This window comes from Apteryx mantelli, chromosome 3 (genome assembly GCF_036417845.1).
Source record: "Apteryx mantelli isolate bAptMan1 chromosome 3, bAptMan1.hap1, whole genome shotgun sequence".
NCBI classification, from domain to species: Eukaryota; Metazoa; Chordata; class Aves; order Apterygiformes; family Apterygidae; genus Apteryx; species Apteryx mantelli.
In genome coordinates, this window is record NC_089980.1 from 88,504,276 (window position 1) to 88,523,746 (window position 19,471).

Genomic DNA, 19,471 nt, shown 5'->3' on the forward strand with positions numbered 1-19,471 from the left:
AATTTACAGAACTCTGTTGTCTGCTGTCAAAACTTTTTATACATTTCTGTTTCAGAATGTGCATGCCTTTCTTTGATTCTATCATGTCAGACATTTCACTTTAATTGATCACTATCCTCTCTCCTCTAAGACATTATATGGGTCAAAACATCTCCTTCACTCTGACAACTTCTTATTCTTTCTTCAGTGTTTTTAACGATGTACAACATCTTCCCACCTCCCCCCATACTCCCTGCCTTGGATGCTAAAAGCAAGCAATTCACTTCCTGGGAAAATTCACACACTGATTTGAGAAACTTTCAGGTGAAAATACATTTCAATATTAAGTTTGTTAATTAAAATATGCAAAATACAGAAGGCAAGTCCCTAGACAGTAGATTAAAAAAAACTAACAAATCTGCCTCTCTCTCTCTCTCACTCTTTCAGACCTACTTTTCGTTGCTGTTTAGCTGAAGACATTTTCAAGGTCTTGAATGGTGTTTAGCATTGTTCATACCTCTTCAAAACATGACCTCACTTATAATTGAGCTTATTTCAAGTCATTAGTACAGCAGCTCAACAACTCTTAAGATGTCCCAATTGGTATTATTCTGAAAAGCTGGAGATCTGAAACATCTAGGCAAACTCTCATGGCCTTGAACTTCAATTCAGAGGATCTCAAAATATCTCAGCATACAAGGCCATCCTTTCACCAAGTTGAAGATCAAAGTCATTGTTCAAATTTGAGTAATAATTTTGAAAAACAGAAGGCTACTTGATTTGCAACAACAGACTAATTGTTTCTCCCTCAACAAATTCATTCTAAGCTAATCCCCATTCCCCCCAAAACCCTGCATCATAATAAAATATATATAGTTTTATTATCATGACGGATATGGCTGATTTTTTCTCCAAAACTACTTACTTTAGAAAAGTTTTGACTGTGAGCTAATGCAAGTTTCTCAAATAAATGCTGAAATGTTTCTACTGCATATGATATTAATATCTGCTCCCTTATTTTTACAGTATTTTTATTGAAAAAAATCCTATTCAGATAAAAAGTGACAAAAAGAACAAAGTTAAAAACAAAGCAGAACATTCTTTTAATGTTCATAACTGCAAGAAGTTTCTAATTCTGGAGTAACTGTCATTTTAGAAGAGGTTCCTGCATTTCTATCACAGGCAATAAAATTATAAGTATCAGACTAAAGAGGCTGAAAACTAGTTTCCCTGCTCTCTCTCTCCTTTTCTTCACTGGCACTTCTTAATTACATTCTCTTCAATGACAGAACCAGAAAAAAAGTGTATCTGCTTGAAATGCTGCACATCACTATTTTTAATTTCTAAAAAAATGCCACTAGATTCTTTTGAACACAGGAGATTTCATAATAAAAAGAGGTTAGTCAAATTTCCAGAAACCTCCTGAAAGAGTAAAATGTTGACCTACACACTATTATGTATTATTTTGTAATTAAATACAATGTCAACACTTTTATCATAAAAACAATGGAATATCTATAGCATAATGTTTATCTTGATGTCCTAGTATATTTGAAAATTACAAACTACCAAGTCTTCCTGGGAAGAGAGGGCCAACAAGCTAATCACCAACACAAGATATAGCTGCACCTATTTGCTAGTACTTCTTGGAGCTACTTTACACTAGTTACATGAGCTACTTTCACTCATAAGCCTAAATCCTGTTAAACATACACTCACTCCAGTGAGCAGTGCTTACCACTTCTTGATAGGAAAAGCTTTCATTCTGCTCTTCAAAACTGAACCAAGTCTACAACAGTATCACAGACCCTGGGCTAAAAAAATCACAATAGAAAAGCATGCAATAAAAAATTCACTGGATGTAGACAGAGGAACACGCCATTACATCACTATCTACAACTGATACAGTGCTTGATGCTTATGATTTTACCAACTACTTATTAGAGTTGTGACTCTTATTCGGGGAAGAACCTTCATTAAGTGTTGATTACAATTTTGCTGTAGCAAAACCTGGCCTGCACTAGGATTTAAACCACAGTTTATTTGGCTTAAGACTTCACTGTATTTCAAAAGGAGCTCTGTTTGAGTTGATGAATAACTTCCCCAAAGATAGCAGAAGAGAAACAGAAATGCTATTATTTGCTCTTCTTCATCATGGACCATGATTTGATTTAATTTCACAAGCTAGCAGGCTTTATCAGAATTACACAAAACTCACTGCTCTTCTTTTCTGGGGTTCTCATGCGCGCCATCACAATGTCCAATCTGGTCATCAGTCTTCTTAAGATTTTTCACACAGATACCAAAAGTTACAAGAAAAACTCAAACTGCAAAAACTCTTATTCCAAGAGCAAGTAGTTCTACAGCCACTTTTCATGAAGTGAAGGCGGCATTACTTTCCAGATATCAAAGAGCCATGTGACAATATTTTAAAGCTGATTCAAACTTAAAGCATGGAACTGAAGAAATATTAAATGAAAGAGAAGGGTATTTTAAAGGAACTAGCGACCACTGTGTTCACCCATTAAAACAATGGCATTTGACTTTTTGATTTTAAGAAAATGTCAGTCACAATGGCTTTACTGCAGTTAGCATTGTTATACAGGAACAAAGTACTATCACAATCTCCTAAATAGGATTAGTATTACTTTCGTTCTGTGCAGTAGAGACTTTCTTCCCTATTCGTGCTTCCCAATTAAAGGAACAGTAAATAACAAACCCACATAATGGCTACTGATCTACAAAGCCCTTACAAGACACCTGCTGTAACACGATAGGAACTCCAGTCAACCCAAGTCAGTCCTAAAAGTTGTTCTCTGATGCTGAGTTTGTAGAACAAAGTCCAAATGTCCGAAACAGTTTACCAGTAGAGATGAGAATACTAACCTACTGATCCTTGGCTTACACAGTAAGACCAAATCCTTGGTCACAACATTTTTCTAAAGAATGAAAGCAAACCAAAGTTTGGCAGTCTGCCCAGAAGATAATGTAGGAGCAAGTCAAATAACCGGCTTCCTTTTGAGTGCTTTCCTCCTTCACAATTCAGGTACCGTGTATGCAGACAATTTTGAAATAAGCAATTTAAAAGACTATGAGCCCAACATGGAAACTGGAAAGAAATCTAAGAGAGAAGAAAAAAATTTCCACATAAAGCATCCTCCAGATACAAGTCTCTGGCATGTTAGATTATGCTTATGAAAGAAGTTTGCTTAATCAAGGACAATAAGGGAGGTTTATGAATTCAGCTTGATCTCCTCACATTCACGGGAAAACAGTATCTTTGAGGTGTATCACCATATTGGTGATACAATTGAATGACTTAGGCTGGAAGGGACCTCAGGAGATCATGTGGTTTAACCCTCTGCTCAAAGTTAGGCTAATTTCTTCCAAAACAGAACTTGCAAAGACACACTCACTGCCCTTTAGGAACCTGCCTTAGCACTTTGCTTCCTGTACTTCATCACTCTTGTGTTTTTCCTTCCAGAGTATCTGCCTTCTGCTTCATGATAAGTATTTCCCATTCAGGTTTCTTCTCTCACCACACCTCCTTCCTAGGTATCTAGTCTGCTTCCTTTCATCAAGGGGCAGGAAAAGATTTATGGTATTTCCAGTGAGGGATATGATTAGCAAATACATGATCTCCAGCTACAAATCTTAGTCTAAAGCATTGAAGGGATATAAGAGGCAGTCTGACATGAGAACCCATGTCTCAAGGCTGCACACCCTGCTACACTTGCCTGTTTGAAACAAGCACATCGGTGGCCATTTACAAGTGTAATACTCACTCTCCTAGCAATCTTTACTTTTTTCATCACTTGAAGCTAATATACCTCACAAGAGCCTTGGAGTGGTAACATGTCATTTGGTGCCTAAAGGGTAGAGGACACCATATCTTTTAGATGCACTTGAGGCCTGTAGGATTTGGCACCTCTGATCTCATGCAACAGCACCTGGACTTGCCATGTGGACAAAATGTAGTAGCTGTGCCACATAATAGGAGAATTTGGGGTTATAATGGGAAGTATAATGGGTCAGGTATCAAATCCAATCAGTTAGATATTTAGACTTATGCTCATGAGATGAGGTGAGCTGCACAAAGAATGTTGAGAGAGGCTGACACACACAGAGATTTATTAGCAGGGTCTGCAGTTGATGGCATACATTGACTGCAATGGTGAAAGCTACTTTGATGGAAAAATAAAAATAAAAATGGGGCAAGAGAAAGAGAGAAAGGGAAAACTCCCAGTGGCTGGCTGGGAACGGCAGTGACAGGTCCCAAACAGCAGTCCTCCTTGGGGCAGGGTGTTGTCTCTCCATCACAGCAGAAGTGATGGTCAAGACAATGATGGTGAGGATTATTTTTGCCATACTTTTTTTAGCACTATACACTTTTCATCAGGACCCACTCGAACTCCCTATTGGGTGTTCCCATTTAGGATGCCATTTGTGCTGACTGGAGTATTCTAAACAGGTGCAAATGGTGCACATTCATTGGTTGTTAAGCTTCTGTACACACCTACTATGGGCTAACATTTACTGAGTATCTAAATAACTAGGTACCTACCTTGGTGAGCTCTATCTTTGGCTTTCTCTGCTATAAACTAAAATCTACAAAACATGAGGCAAGGTAAGTGGAGCAAAAGAGGGGTGATTCTCACGCCAATTCCAGGAGCTTCCCATGAGAACCTGCCATAACAACACTATCAGGGTCTGCAGGTGCAAGGCCACGAGAGCAACAATCCGAGAATAACAGCATGAGAACAATAAACCAAAAATAAGGCCACAGAGGCTCTGGGAAACCCTGCCTTAATAGCTTCAGGGAAATGTTACAGAGCTGCAAACAGAGGAGGCCCTTAGCGTTACTAAGGTTAAGGCACTGTGCAACAGGGGTATGCGTGAACTTTTAATACTATGAAAAGGGTCTGTGATGCCCAAAAATACACAACTGGGGTACACGGGTGCACACCACACCACTGTCTTTTTCCCTCACCTCAGCTGGGACTTAGAACACTGGAAAGAATGGACATTTTTAAACAAGTCATGTCTGATCTACATTATAATGTTTTGTAAAGCTTAATTATTTAGCTTAGATTATTTAGACTCTGCTCGCTAATTTCATTCATACTCATGGAGAAGTCTGCTAGAACACAAAACACTGATGTTCAGCATGGGTACCCAACCACACAAAAATTATACCAGCACTTGAGAGTTAAAATCTGGTCTAGGCCCTTCTCTTCTATACCCAAATGGTAAAAAGGTATTTTTAAAATGGCTAAAAAAGGCAAAAAGTAGATGTAATCAAAGTCATACTTGATTTTCTTTCAAAATTATTTAAATATTATTTAAGTTGGTTGCTGCCAGAGTGCCACTGGCATTTTACAAATCAAAGAACAGAACTACAAATGAGAAAATGATCTGTCCATAAAGACCCAGCTGCAGAACTAAGGTCCAAGTTAATGACAGAAACCGATATATTTTTAAGCCCATTCTTATGGGAAAGCATAAATTTAAAAATAAATTCGCAACACCACAGACCTCACCTTTGAGAGAAGATTTTTTGAACTTATGCTGTAGCCTTTAAGGCTCTCATGCAACTTCTGCAGGTGCTGCACAGCTCTTCTTTGTTGCTCATCATTCTTCAGCTCTTCTTGTTCAATCAGAAAGTTGTAATGTTCTAAAGGTCCACTGCAAACCAACAAGGCTCTAGAGTTAGCATCTGTAAGAGTACCAGGGGCTGTCTTCTCATCCCCCTGACCTGTGTACACTGTAAAATGAAAAGCAGAGTATTAATAAAGAAGTTTTGAAAAGCATCCTCTTATATTCATAAAGATTTTAACAATTTATGCCATGACAGATATACATCACTTACCTATACAACCATTATAGTATGTTACTCCTGGTTTTTCATTAAATAAACTTCTTCCTGTAAGACACCTTTAGTAGCTTTAGCATTTGTTTATGAACAAACACACACAAAAGCCCAACTGGAAAGCTGGTAAAAGATTTGGAAGTACTGTTGCAAGGAGAGGTTTTCACACATTTGTTGCAAATTGGGGCAAAACCATTTAAAAATTCCAGTAAAGTGTATTTTTCTGAATAGATTAATCCTTCTGAGAGAGGAGGACTGATCTAGGCAGAGAGGGTTTAAAAGCCAGTGTACAGGAGGGCAAAACAGGAGAATTTTGTACGAAAATTTAAGGAGTTAATGAAGACCACGGCAAGCAAAACAATAGCTGCCCTGCACTTGTCACAGTCAATTCTGCTGCTGTATCTTCTACCTAGAACAGCAGGGAGCATGCCCAAGCAGAAATTCTGCTGTCGGAAACCAGTTCAAACTACTGAAGTAAACTATAAAGAAAAAAAAAAGAGCAAAAGAAAATCAGAATTGCCAGGCACAAAATCAGATACAGCTTGCAAAGAACATGAAGGATTACAAAGGTTTGCTAAAGCAACAACAGAAATACAAATTTAACAACAGAATACAATGAAAAAATGTTTAATATCTTCTTTGCTTGTCTCACTGTTTAAAAGATTAGGTATAATCATATGACTAACACAATTTGTACCAATGATAAAGGAATTAAGGATGTGAGTAGGAAAAATACATGTTGGAGACTACAAAGTTACATATTTTGAACATTGCTAGTTCTAATGAAATTCATCCTTAAATACGTTAGCCAAGTCCCTTATGTAATGTAATGGCCTCTAACAGCTTTCTTTGAGGCCGTGGAAGACAAGGTGAGGCTCCAAAGCACAAGGAAAAAAATGAAACAGTTTTAATCTTTAAAAAGGAGGGAAAGGGAAATGCAAAACTTCATAGGTCAGCAGAACTTCAAAACATACAGAAACACTGGAAAAAGTATAAGCACATTTTTTTTTTTTTTTGAGAAAGCACTGAACAAGATAACGACAAGATAATTAAAAGGCAACACTAATTCCTCAGGAACAGTGTAAGATCAAGAGTTTTCCTCTCTGCCCAGGTAACATACTTGGTGGGTAGAGCAGAAGCATCTTAACTGCAGTAATACTGCGTCACACAGCATTCTTGTATGTAAAGTAGGAAAATAAGGTCTAAAGGAAACAGCTTTTGACTGGGTATAAAACCAGCTACAAAGACTACACTTAATCAACTGTTACAGTTAAACTAGACAGAGGCATTGATCAGAGTTTCAGAAAGGGCTCAGAACCTCAACTTGGTGCAATTCTGCATTTCCATTCATGACTTGTATAGGTCAAAATAAAGGACATGAACTGAGCATACAAGTCACCAAGTCAGGAGGGGGTTGCAAGCACTCTGGAAGGCAAGGCAATTCTGACATATTGCACAAACAGTTTAATACAAATAGGATGCAACTCAACAAGGACAAACACCAAGCACTGTGCTTAGGGGGAATAAATAACTGAACTTAAGAGCTGGGGAATGACCAACTAAAGAGCATCTCTGCAGAAAAGGATCTAGGGGCTATAGTGGGTCACAAACTGATAGTAAGACATCATAATGCTACTGGGGAAAAAAAAAAGCCAAATACACTGAGATGTGTACATGGGGGCAACACAAACACACATGGAATAACTCTGCTGTTATGCTCAATAAGCAAAGGGAGTAAGATCTCCTCTGGAACACATTTTTCAGTTTTCTCACCATATTTCATAGAAAGTATGGACGAAATGGGAGAGACTAGAAGACTATTTAAAGTAGTATTTGTTAAACCATGGGTCACAACCCACTGAAAAGTTGTAAGAGGGCTCTAAGATGCACAAGAAGAGTTTTAAATTGTTACAAAAAATAGTACAAAATGAATTCAGTTATAAAAAGAAAAAAAATATTGAACAATAAAATGAAATTATGTTTATTTATTGCTAGTAACACCTTAGTTTCTCCAAAGTAAGGAAGTCACTGTTTACATCTACAGCCAATAATTATACTAAATTCTCCTGCCCTAAAGGAATTGAGTTACTGCTATGAATTAAAAGTAATTAGCTCATCCCAAGCCAGAAGGATCACAAAGTCTGTGATTGCAAAAATTGAGCAAAACATTCAGAGAAGTGAAGACTAAAGAAAAGCACAATAGCTATCTCCAGATACATAAAAGGGTACTGAGAAAAGGAAAAAGGAAATAAACTGTAAACCTAATTAAAGCAATGAAATAGATTATTAGTCTAGAAGTTGCAAAACCCTAACCGCTGGAGAGGGATTTTAAGAATAAGTTTCACAAACATCCATCAGGAGCAGGTTAGTGATAGCTTACATGCCCCCAAAATGGAGGGGGAGAGAGAAACAGATGGTCTTTCAAAGTTTTTTGAGCTTATTTTTCCACCGTTTTATTCCTATATGAAGTGAACCTGGGTCCTGTGATCTGGACCTCAAAACTATCCATTCCTTTGCCACATACAGAGCTTGTCTCGTTCTGAGAGCTCCAGTTTGAGGGAAAACCAGTGCCCCGGTATGCCATTATATCTATCAGGCCACAAGCTCCTACCGCTTACCACAAGCTTAGAGGAGGGGGGAGAAAAAAAAAAAAAGCAAAAGGTGATTTAGGGATAAGAAGGTGTTTGGAGCTCATGACCTTCTTGGCCATGGACAAAGCACGCCCAGTAGGACTGCTCAGAAGCATGTTTTTTGTCTCAGATTACATGTACTTACAGCTAACTGTCCCAGGAGTGGGAAGAAAATACTTCATCTACAGATGACAGAGATGGAGAGTATGTTCGAGTGATGACAGAGGGTGTCGTGGGACAAATTACTCACTGTACTCACTGTTTTCCCAAAATAATATTCAGCGTTGGGATTTAAATATGAAGGGGGGTACACTGTTGTAGTTTCACCAGGAGATGAACAGTAATTGCTGAGTGATAAATTCTGACTTGTAGCTGCAAAACAAGGGCATATGCCCTTAGGGGAAACAAAACAAAACAAAAAAAGCATGTAGGGGTGTCAGAGGGAAGTCAGTCAACAGAAGAGCTATTCAAGTGAATAAACTATCCTAAAAGAAACAGAAAAAAACTGTGGGTCATCCATTCTAACCTGCATTTTGTGGGACAGATTACTAAATCTTTCACACTACAATACTTGGTAATCTATTCCTAGAGTGATAAAAACAAGGAACCTTTAGAAATTTTAATACATCACAAAAGAATACAAGACTACTTTTACCTTCCATAATTTTAGATGGATTCCTATTCTAATAGTAGTTTCCCTACTTGCAGACAACTTAATGGTTTAATTGGAGTCCTATAGCCTTTTCTTCCATAGCCTTCCTTGCAAAAACTAGGTTCGTATGCATCTCTTCCATTGCATTATGTATGCAATGCAAAGCTTAGAGTTGTCGCTTGCTTTTATTAGTTCCCTTCTGCAATCCTTAAATATGTCACATGGAAAAAGCAATTTTAATCTTCATGCAAAGTTCTAGATATGACTATAGTAAAGTGCAAAGCCAATTCTCTATTCACTTAGTTTTACATAAGACAGTGTAAAACTAATGAGACATGCATTTATCTAAAACAAACTATCTTTCCCACCTCCAGGGTGCATGACAGTGCTAGTGTTAGATATTGTCACCTTTAGCCTGACATTCACTGCTTCTTAAAGAGTCGCCACCAGGTTGCAACTTATTAAATTCCTGTTTCTAAATCATAAATATTCAAATGTAATCTCATTTTATTTCAATTGGCACAATTACCTGCCTGCACTCACCTGCCTATTTGCCTATCCAAGCATCACAGACGAAATTGCAGTAAAGACCTACTGTGATACAAACAAAAAAATGTCCTGCCTTGGAGAAATCACTAAAGCCAACAAGAACATATTAATTTATAAATGCCTTAATGAAAATATCGATCTGAAACTATAAAAATTTCCCTTAAAGTGAGGAACTTTATACTTTTCCAGAAAACAAGCTTTAATTCATGACTGAAAGGATAAGTGCCTAAATAAAAATATTAAAAATTGTTCATAAATTTGGTGACCCTTTGTTCTGGAAAGGGCAGCAAATTGAAAAACCAATCAGGCAACTGTCAAGTTTTCCTACTGCGCTTAGAACTTACGTCTGAGATGACACGGGCAAAAGGCATGCGAGTTTCAACGACACTGCTTATGAAAGCAATAGTCGCAGCTGAAGCAGCCACTAGAGTTATTTCTGTGAGAAGATAATCTGAAATGGAAGCTAGATTGTGGTATATCAAAAACTGATCTTGACAGCAGCCGGGAGCAAAGAAGGGTGACTGAGATACACATCACTCACCCTGGTGACCTTTTTTTCCTAGTAGTTAGATTTCATTATGTAAGGTTTTGAACTGTAACATCTAAAATCTGACAAAAAAGAACTCACTTGATGAATTCCAGCAAGCCCTCATCTCCCTCATATTTGAGGACCCGGAAAAAGAAAAAAAAAAAAAAAGAGCCTGGGCTTCCCTAATGCGTCTTTCCTCTTTTCTGTCTTTCTCTTACTGCAGAAACTGACACCTTGAAAGCCCACAGATTAATAAATTCAAAGTTATGCAAAAGATTTCATGTATTTAAAATGATTATCCACTACTGGAAGAAAAGAAGTGATACTTCCACACTGCAAAACTAAAATTTGGTCTGCAAGATTCCTTACTGCAATAAACTAAATATCTTTTAAACACATGATTAGAACTGTAGCCTGAAATGCAATGCAATGTAAGGATAAAAGGAAAACCATGACAGATATATAGCATCCAGCTAAAGAAGCAAAGGTCAAACAAATAGAACTTAACTCCTTTTACTGCAAAAGGTGAGTCATGGTTCAGATTACACCCTTCACCTCACTAAAAGGTGAGTGACCTATAGTACACATGAAAATATTTATTAATAATTTGGGACACAAAATGAAGTTGAAAAAAGCAGTTCGAGAAACTGATAATGAAAAAATTGCCTTTGCTGTAAGTTTCAAACCACTCCATCCTGAGAATGATCAGTAGTTTTCATTCATGAAGATTAAGGCTGAAAGAGAACATTGACCTTTCTAAGTATTAGGGATAGTTAAATTTGTCTAATTATCCTGAGCTACAGCCAAGAATTGTGTTTGAATACAGCATATTTTGGTGAAAACATTCTGAAGACATAAGAGATGGAGAATTAAAAATTTCCTATGCTACATCATCCTAACAGTTAATCACTATTTGTCTTATCAATAAAAAAATTTCCAACTAATAATTGTTTGAGAATTGCATCTAAACCAAACTCTTTTCACTGAGATTACAACTGCACCAAAGTTAATGTTCCAAAATCACCCAAGTGCCACCTCTGCTGACAGCCACAACCAAAAAGCTGGAAGAGCTTCTGCTAAACCAGTGCTAAGGCACAGTGCCAACACAGGAAACACATCTGTTTCATTACTGCTCTGCAGACAGGATTCCATCTCAAGAGCTTTTCACAAACACTGAAATTAGTGTGGAAAAAAACGTAAGAGAAAACAACTTCTGTAAACTGTCCTTGTCTTCAACAATCCAAGCAGAAGTTCAGAATCTGAATTCGGGTCAAACTGCTGCAAACCCTCAAACCCCTAATGTAAAGCTGCTAAAATTGCCTGTGAAACTCAGCTGCCATGACGGAAGAAGGGGACTTTGAAGTTCCAGGGCACTTTGATTAACAGGCAGATGGTGGTACCAGGGACCTCGCTAAACTCATAATTAAGTTGATAACAAAACTGCTGCTAAATCTTTCCTTCTTAGATGGTACTACAGTGATGGGGAAGGACAATGGTACAGTCTTATAGCTCCAAAGGTTATTTTCCTGCAGGAGAATGGGAGCGAAGGTCGGATCAGAGAAGACAAACTTTTTGCACTGCTAGCATCTATAGATGGTAATAACGCTCTCTTGTCTCATCTATTATTAAACATAGGTGCAAGTTTTTGCAGAATCAATCTCAAACGTGTAAACTGCCCCATGGAATATAAGGATTTGGATAGGTTAAGCACATGCATTAAAGTTAAGCACACGCCTAAGTCTTCAGAGGAAGAAAGTTAATGGTCAAAGAAAGTGGCTAATGCCGCTGAATTTGCCTTGACCTTTATAAAACAGTAATATGTTCACAATTAAATTAACCTACACATATTAAAAGTGTTAGGCCAATATCAAATAAAATCAAATAAAAAAGAACATACTCAACTATAACTGACTGAACTGCTTATTTAATCAGCAAATTATTTTCAGTCTGATTTCCTAAGGATATAGGTATTGTACAATCATGTTACAATGTGTGTATATGAACACTTAGCAGTCCTCCCAAACATAACTTTCAGATCCACTAACTTCAGTGCATTTCAGACCTCTATGCACCCCCAACAATTTTAATTGAATTCTTCCATTTTTGTAAGACTCTGGCAGAGGACGAATGGTTTCCACAAACGAACAGGAAAAAAAAAAAGCCATCACCTTCTAAAACAAGCCTGGAGTTAACAAAGCCTAATTTCCTATGAACGTGTATATTGTACTGACTTAAGTAAGTCATTTAGGCTACCAGATAAAGCTCAGCCATTACTACGCATCAGAGGATCCTTATGGGGAAAAAAGTCACTGTAACTAGTCTAAACACTGTAAAAGTTCCAGTCCAAGGCTGCACTTTGTCAGACACCAGAGAACTCATCCCCCTATCAGGTTTTCTCTCCCATTTGCATTATTTGGTGTCCAGCAAGATGTGAACTCTGCCTGAAGCTTTGCCTGCAGTTGGGATATCTGTAATGTCGCTCCCCTCCATGAGCTCTCTGGTGTTTAACAGCAGATAAGTTTACAATGCAACCACAGTGTGATTTATTTCAAAAGGCAATCAACTAAACTCTTATTTGTTGGAAAACAAGCATCGTTAATTCCGGAAGTCACAAAACTACTTATTAATTTCCTACAGATCTTCCAAGTGGTCTCCAGCACCCAGGAGTGCCTCAGCAGATTCACCTTGCTGCGAAAGGCCCTACCACTTACCTGTGCTATCCCTGAGCGCGCTAACCGGGGCGCTGGCTTTGCCATGTGGCGTGCTTGAACTGCACAGTGCAGAAGACGGAAAGGGTGGACGGCCGTGAACTGCTTGGGTGGGACAGCACGGGCAAGCACAACGGCAGCTAACCACGCAAGATACTTTAAGGCGATTTGAAGACAACAGGTCGTTCAGCCTCGCAAGAGCGAACAAGAAACTCTTCGCCAGACACGAGAGGAAGCCGGAGAAAAGGGGCCGGTTATGGGACGTGAGGCAGGAGGAGCAGAGGGAAAAGCCCTTTTCATACGAGGTGAGGGCCAAAGGCCCGGGCCGGTGGCAGAGGCCGGGCCAAGCCTGGCGGGCGAAGGGGGGGGGGGGCCGCAACGGCCGCCCTCCCCCCGCCGCTCACGGCCGTTACCCGCCGCGGGGCCCCCGCCCCGTCCTCGCCCACCGGGGCGCCCTTGCCCGGGCAACGAGGGCGCCTGCCCGGGCCCGGCAGGCCGCGCTGCCGCCTCCGTTCCTCAGGAGCCGGCGGGCGGCCTCCCCGCGGCGGCCGGGCGGGCGCAGCTCCGCGCCGAAACCGGCCCCGGCAGCCCGCCGCTGCCGGCGGCGCCGGTCGCTCTCCCTTCGCCCGGCTGCGGCCACGGCGAGGGGCCGGCCCCGGCAGCGGTGGCGGCCCCCGCGTCGCTGGCGGTACTGACCTCTCCGCAGGGCCGGCGGCGGCGGCAGGCAGGCGGCGCGCCGCGCCGAGGCTCGCAGCAGACAGCGCGCAGTAAGCAAGGGCGACACGGGCGCCGCCATCTTGCCCGGCGCGGCGGCGCCGCCGCGGGGCGCGCTGGGAAATGGAGTCCCGCGGCTCCTCGCCGCGGCCGCGCGTCTCCGAGGCGCAGGGGCTCAGCCCGCCCCCTCGGCCCCTTCCCCCGGCCCCGCCGAAGCGGGGCAGCCCCCGAAGGGCGAGGAGCGAGCGAACGGCGGCGGCGGCGAGGCAGAGCGGGCCCCTTCCCCCGGCCCCGCCGAAGCGGGGCAGCCTCCGAAGGGCGAGGAGCGAGCGAGGGGCGGCGGCGAGGCAGAGCGGGCCCGGCCCGGCCCGCCCAACGGCAGCTGCCGCCGCCGCCACTTGGCGCAAATCTCTAGCAGAGACAGCTGACTACTGACCTCAGTTAGTAGGCAGCTCACTACCTCATCCCAGCACCTAGCTTTTGACAACGAAGATCTTTTGACAGATGGCGTAACGCAAAACAAAACAAAACAAACAACCCCCACAGAAAGGTGCAGGCTCAGGGGAATCGCCAAGCGTAATGTTTGCCTGTTGTGCCAGTTGGCCCTCCGGTCCTGTCAGAAATGCACCAGAAAGCCAGGATGGGGCTTCAAAAGATGTTGCCTACTGAGTGCATTGTGCAAGAAAAGAGATTAAAAAAAGGTCTGCTCATTGTAAAAGTGCACAGAAAATGCTTTTCCGGACAGCTGTGTGGTTTTTCTTTCTTTTTCCCCCTTTATTTTTAGTTTTGCAACATGAGAATTCCTCTATTTTTTTCTTGAGGTAAATTTCTGTGCAACATGAAAAAGGGAACAAATCTTTTTCATAGAATATTATTCAACACTTTTTTTATGTGAGTATAGCAAAAATGTCACGCGAGGGCACGACAGAGCTATTTGCAAACAAAGTAGATTATAGTCTGAATATTATTGCCAATTTTTAAAATGTTTACGATCTTGAAAATATTAACAGTGATTGAAATTATTTTCTAACATGTTCATGTGTTTTAAAATACATGGTTTCTCCAGACACATCTTCAGTGTTATATACCTAATTAAGTAGCAAGCTAAAGTGCCAATTTATCACATCTTAAAAGAGCTGATTTCAGTGCATTTTCTTTCCTCTTTCCTTTATTGAGCATTTATTGGTTTTGACTCATTCTAGCATGTTACAGCTATCAACACCTGTGCCCATTTAGCCATGAATTTCAGTACAAATCATAGTGAATTGAATAGACTTCTCAAAGATGCACCACAATTGTTGCAATATTTTTAGAAACTCAAACAAGGAAACAAACAACTTCAGTAAAAGTGATTTAAATAACAAATAACATATCTTTATAAACAGCTTATCTCCTTGAGAACAAAGAATAAACAAGGCGACAAGAGCCTTTTTTTTCTTCCATTATTAACTCAGATCACAATAAGAATAGGTGAAATGTCAAGAATAATTGGAGAAAATGACAGCATAATCTTCAGCAAAAACATCTGATTTATTTAAATTGTCACTGTTTTTTCTTAACGGATCCTCTATTTAACCTTGTTATCCAAGAGAACATGAAAAAACTTCCCATTTGGGTCTATTATGGTATTTTCTACCTAAGCGAATGAACCTTCTGCAATGTTATGAGTCTTTAAAAACTGGCAAATTCTGAAATACCCCCATACATTGTATTGCACACCCAAGGTACTGAATTTGTAGTGGCTGTAAACACTTTGCAAAAACGGGCTTTGTTGTTAACCTAAAAGAACATGAATTTCAACTATATTTCTGTAGCTTGTCATAGTTAATGTCCTGTAACAAATACAGATCCATGCTGCAGTATGTTTGTATACTTCACTCACTGTATCTGTCCCTTTGTTCACCTCCAAAAAAGTGAGGTTTTAACTGTGTAGAAATCAGATTGACACTTGTTTAACCCAGTTGTATTACTAGTCTGCCAGCCAAAAGTATAGCTGGAATTTAATAGGAATAAAATCCAGTGTATAATAAAACTCCCCTAGAGGCCCCCCACCCCACCCCTGCCTTTAGAGGTATAAAACTGCACTCCCCTGAGAGAGCCTGTTCTGCTGAACCCTGTGGGGATGTATGTGTCAAAGGATCTCTAGATCTCTGTCAGGTCTCCTCTGGGTTTCTGCAGAAGGAGGGCAGGCTTTATCTGCCTGAAAGGCAAGATATTCCCACCACAGGAAACATCTTTGCCTCATCTATCTATCTATACACACACACATACATATATGTGTATATATATATGCGCACACACACATATACATATACACACACACATACATAAATACTTTTGATCCCAAACTGACCATTCAGCCAACTCTGGGAAAACGGATTTTGTGGGTAGTTTTCATCAATGTAGCTTCCTTTAAAAACCATTTCCTGGAATTATGTCAGAACACTCTGTGGGAAGCTTGCTTTTAGCCTCATCTGTTAAGAGACAATCAAATACGGTATTAACAGCCTGTGTTGCTTATAAGACCTCAGATTAATAAAGCTGCAAAAATGTTCCCAAACCTATGGGCTTATTATCATTTTCACTATCTGTTTATAGTTTGCATTTCAGACGGCTCAACATATTACAAATTTATTGCACAGCTTTGCAGCTACACTGGCACTACTCAGCTTTTCTCAGAACAAGTGGTTCACAGTAGATGTGAGTGCCTGTGTGTTGTTGGATGACATTTTGTACAAATGCAAAGGCAGAGACGATGGTCATTTTAACACAAAAATACTTGTACAAAGACTAGGCAGATTAGCCCTTAGTCCTTGTATCTATCTCCAATGAATACAGAGGTTTAATACAGTAGAATTTACATATCAACAAGCTAGAAGATGTAAGCCAGAATAGGCTCCAGAACACAGCTAGGTAAGGCTTGGGAGAGTAAAGAACAGAATGCAAACAGTGGGGAAAGTAAGGAATATAGAAGTGTATTTGATAATCATCCCTATTGAAAGGGATAATATTGTGTAAAAACAGAGAAGAAGAATTGAATACAATAGCTAAAAGTTAATAGAAAATTATATATATAATATGTGGATATTATAAATTATATTTACACTCTTAACTTTTTTATCTGGAAGATAAGGAGGAATGCAGATATTCAAACACCACGCTTCAAAGCACTGGTTGCCTAGTGCAGGGATCAGGAAATCATTTTTCCACATACAGCATTGCACAATTAGTTCAATGTCTTGTGGGGTTTTCTTTTGCCTTATCCTGAGTCAGCATTCCCCACAAGTTTTGACAAAATATGCCTATGTTGACTAAAATGTGCCAACTTAGGCACTTGTCAGAAGGCTGGAGAATCCCAGCTGGGTAATGAAGAGATTTGGTTTCCTTTCCAGTTAAATGTGACTTTTTCTTCTTTTAAAAACAAACAAACAAAATTACCCAGAAGTTAATACTTTAACAAATTTAAGAGTTAAACTTATGTTAATACCTGCTGCTATGGGCACTTGCTATAAGATTATAGTATACATATTGCCACTTGAAGTTATGCCAGAACAGTTTTGTTTCCTAGTTGAATAAACAATGTATAGTAACAAATCCATGAGCACCTAATCTCTTGGTTGTTACTCTAAATGCTTGATTTCTTGCCTATAATCTCTGGACCTACAAACACAGCTGACCTCTCTACCTCCAGATTTGAAATTTGACCCAGAGTTCATGTCAAAAACAGGATAAAAACCTTTCCTCCCTGAACTTATCCTCACCGTCTCCATTTTGAGGGAAGAACCTCTGTAGCAAGCAGAAGCAACAATAGATAGTGCAAGCCCAGAGTCTCATAGATCACCGCAAATTCCAAAACATAAGTTGGAATAAACAAACACAGATTTTCTGAGGGCTGGAGGCAATCTTCCCTTGCCTTCATTCCCTCTTCTTTGCCCAATTAGCCTAGTTAGTGTGGCATGTCTGCTTTTATATGATGTAAAGTGGGGGGTGATAGGCATGAAATTGGGCATCTTCCCCTCTCTCCCAGGTCAGATGAAGATTTGCATCTGACCTTAGTTATGTTCATGAAAAAAAGGAAAAAAGGGAGATCTTACCAAATCACTGTAGCCTCCTTACAAAACTATTGACACATGGGCACTAAAGCATTCACTCCCTGTTGCTTGCCTCCATCATCAAATACCTGTGATAGAAAAAGCAGAGACAGAAGGGTGCAGCTAAGACAATATGTTGTGAAAAAAGCATTCAACTTAAGCCTCACTATTAATAGCATTTACTTACCACGAAAACAAATTATTCCTGATTCATCATATGCTCACAAACCTTCCCAAATATACAGTACTAGGCACTTTTTTGGTTGTTGTTGGAACGGACAATGAAACTGGATTTGGTTGGAAAGCAGCCAGTATATTATACTTAAGATAATACCAGTGCTCTACCATATTTTAACATTTGCAGTCAGATGTAGTAGCATAGGTTATATAACAAACAAAAGCTTATCCAGACATGTCTATATGTAATTTCACTAGAATGAATGAGTTTTTCCTGCCTTATTGCAAGCCCAGTTTAATAACTAACATAATTCAGGTAAGGTTTAGATGCTTCCTTTTACTCCTACTTCATAAAACTGTCAGCTTAACTTCTGTTTATAATTAAAAAGTGAATAGATGGCAGTTATTAGCAGAAAGAAAGGAAGTAAGGAAGGTGCATGAGTAAGGAAGAGAAATAATACTGGAGGAGTCATGGAAAGGATAGTCACAGACAAGTTACGAAGCAAACCACCTACGGCATTCTCATTATGTGGATGGGTTATTTTTGTACCTTGGGTTCATCTCTGCTTTCTGATTATCTTTTTATTATCCCAGACATCTGTTAACCAGCCTGATGTTAACTTTGAGTATCTTGGATCTGATTTCTGGGCAACCTGCCATTTTGCCTGCTGCTTAGACACAAATTTTCAGAAAAACTTAACTAGTTTTCCTACAGTCTCAGTCTACCTGAATAGTCATTACACTGAGTCACCAGAACTCTTTTATAAGGAAGGAAGGAAAATAACATATGCATATCATCACTGGCAGGGGTACTCTTAATGGATACAAAACCTTCTGGAAGACCTCTCAGATAATGTAGTCATTTGGAAGTATTAGCAATGTGTTAATGTCATTTGCATTCACTGATGTGCTGTGTGCAGCAAGAAGGCAAACATTCTGCTTCTTTGTCAATACTTCTATTATCATAACACACCGTCTATTCAAGTCAGGCACAGAAAAAGCAAAGACCTTAGAACTTTGCAGGGAACAAGCCCATCAGCCCCACTTCTCCCACTCTCTCATTCTCTTTTTTTCTATCTTTCTTCAAGGTCCTAAACTCCCCCCCCCATTTTTTTTTGAAACACAGTAAAGTCATTTTTCTTTCCATACACTTTAGAGATGAAATGTGAACAAACTCTTATTTCTGTAAGATATTGAGGTTAAAAAATCTAGGTCAGCTGGTTAAACTGCTATTAAATGCATGTTATTTATGAAAATTCAAGAATTTGCCATTAGCAAAAGCTTTACATCCTGCTGTACAAATATTGCCATTCTTGCTTGCAGCTTGGGCCAGTAACGTAGAATTCATCTTCAACTCAGAACTTTTGGTAGGTACCTCCTCCAGCCCACATTTATATCTGGTTGATTCCTTCTGCCTAACACCTACACTGATAGCAGGTCCTATCCAGTCCTTTCATTCTGGCTCTCACTATTTCATATCTTGATTACTGCAGTGTCTTTTACCCTGATCTTGATATGTACGGTTTTATTCCTGTCTATTCACAATGCTGTCACAAAGATTGTTTCTTATTCT

At 39.7% G+C, this 19,471-nt stretch overlaps 1 protein-coding gene across 1 annotated transcript in view; it reads right to left on the reverse strand.

Annotated features, from left to right (window-relative positions):
* AFG1L (AFG1 like ATPase) overlaps window positions 1–13,712 on the reverse strand; it is a 70,935-nt gene extending 57,223 nt beyond the window's left edge. The window contains exons 1-2 of the mRNA XM_067293897.1: window positions 13,613–13,712; window positions 5,520–5,743 (exon numbers count right to left, since the gene is read on the reverse strand). Coding sequence (XP_067149998.1) covers window positions 5,520–5,743; window positions 13,613–13,712 — 324 coding nt within the window. The remainder of the gene's footprint in view (window positions 1–5,519; window positions 5,744–13,612) is intronic.
* Between the last annotated feature and the right edge of the window lie 5,759 nt (window positions 13,713–19,471).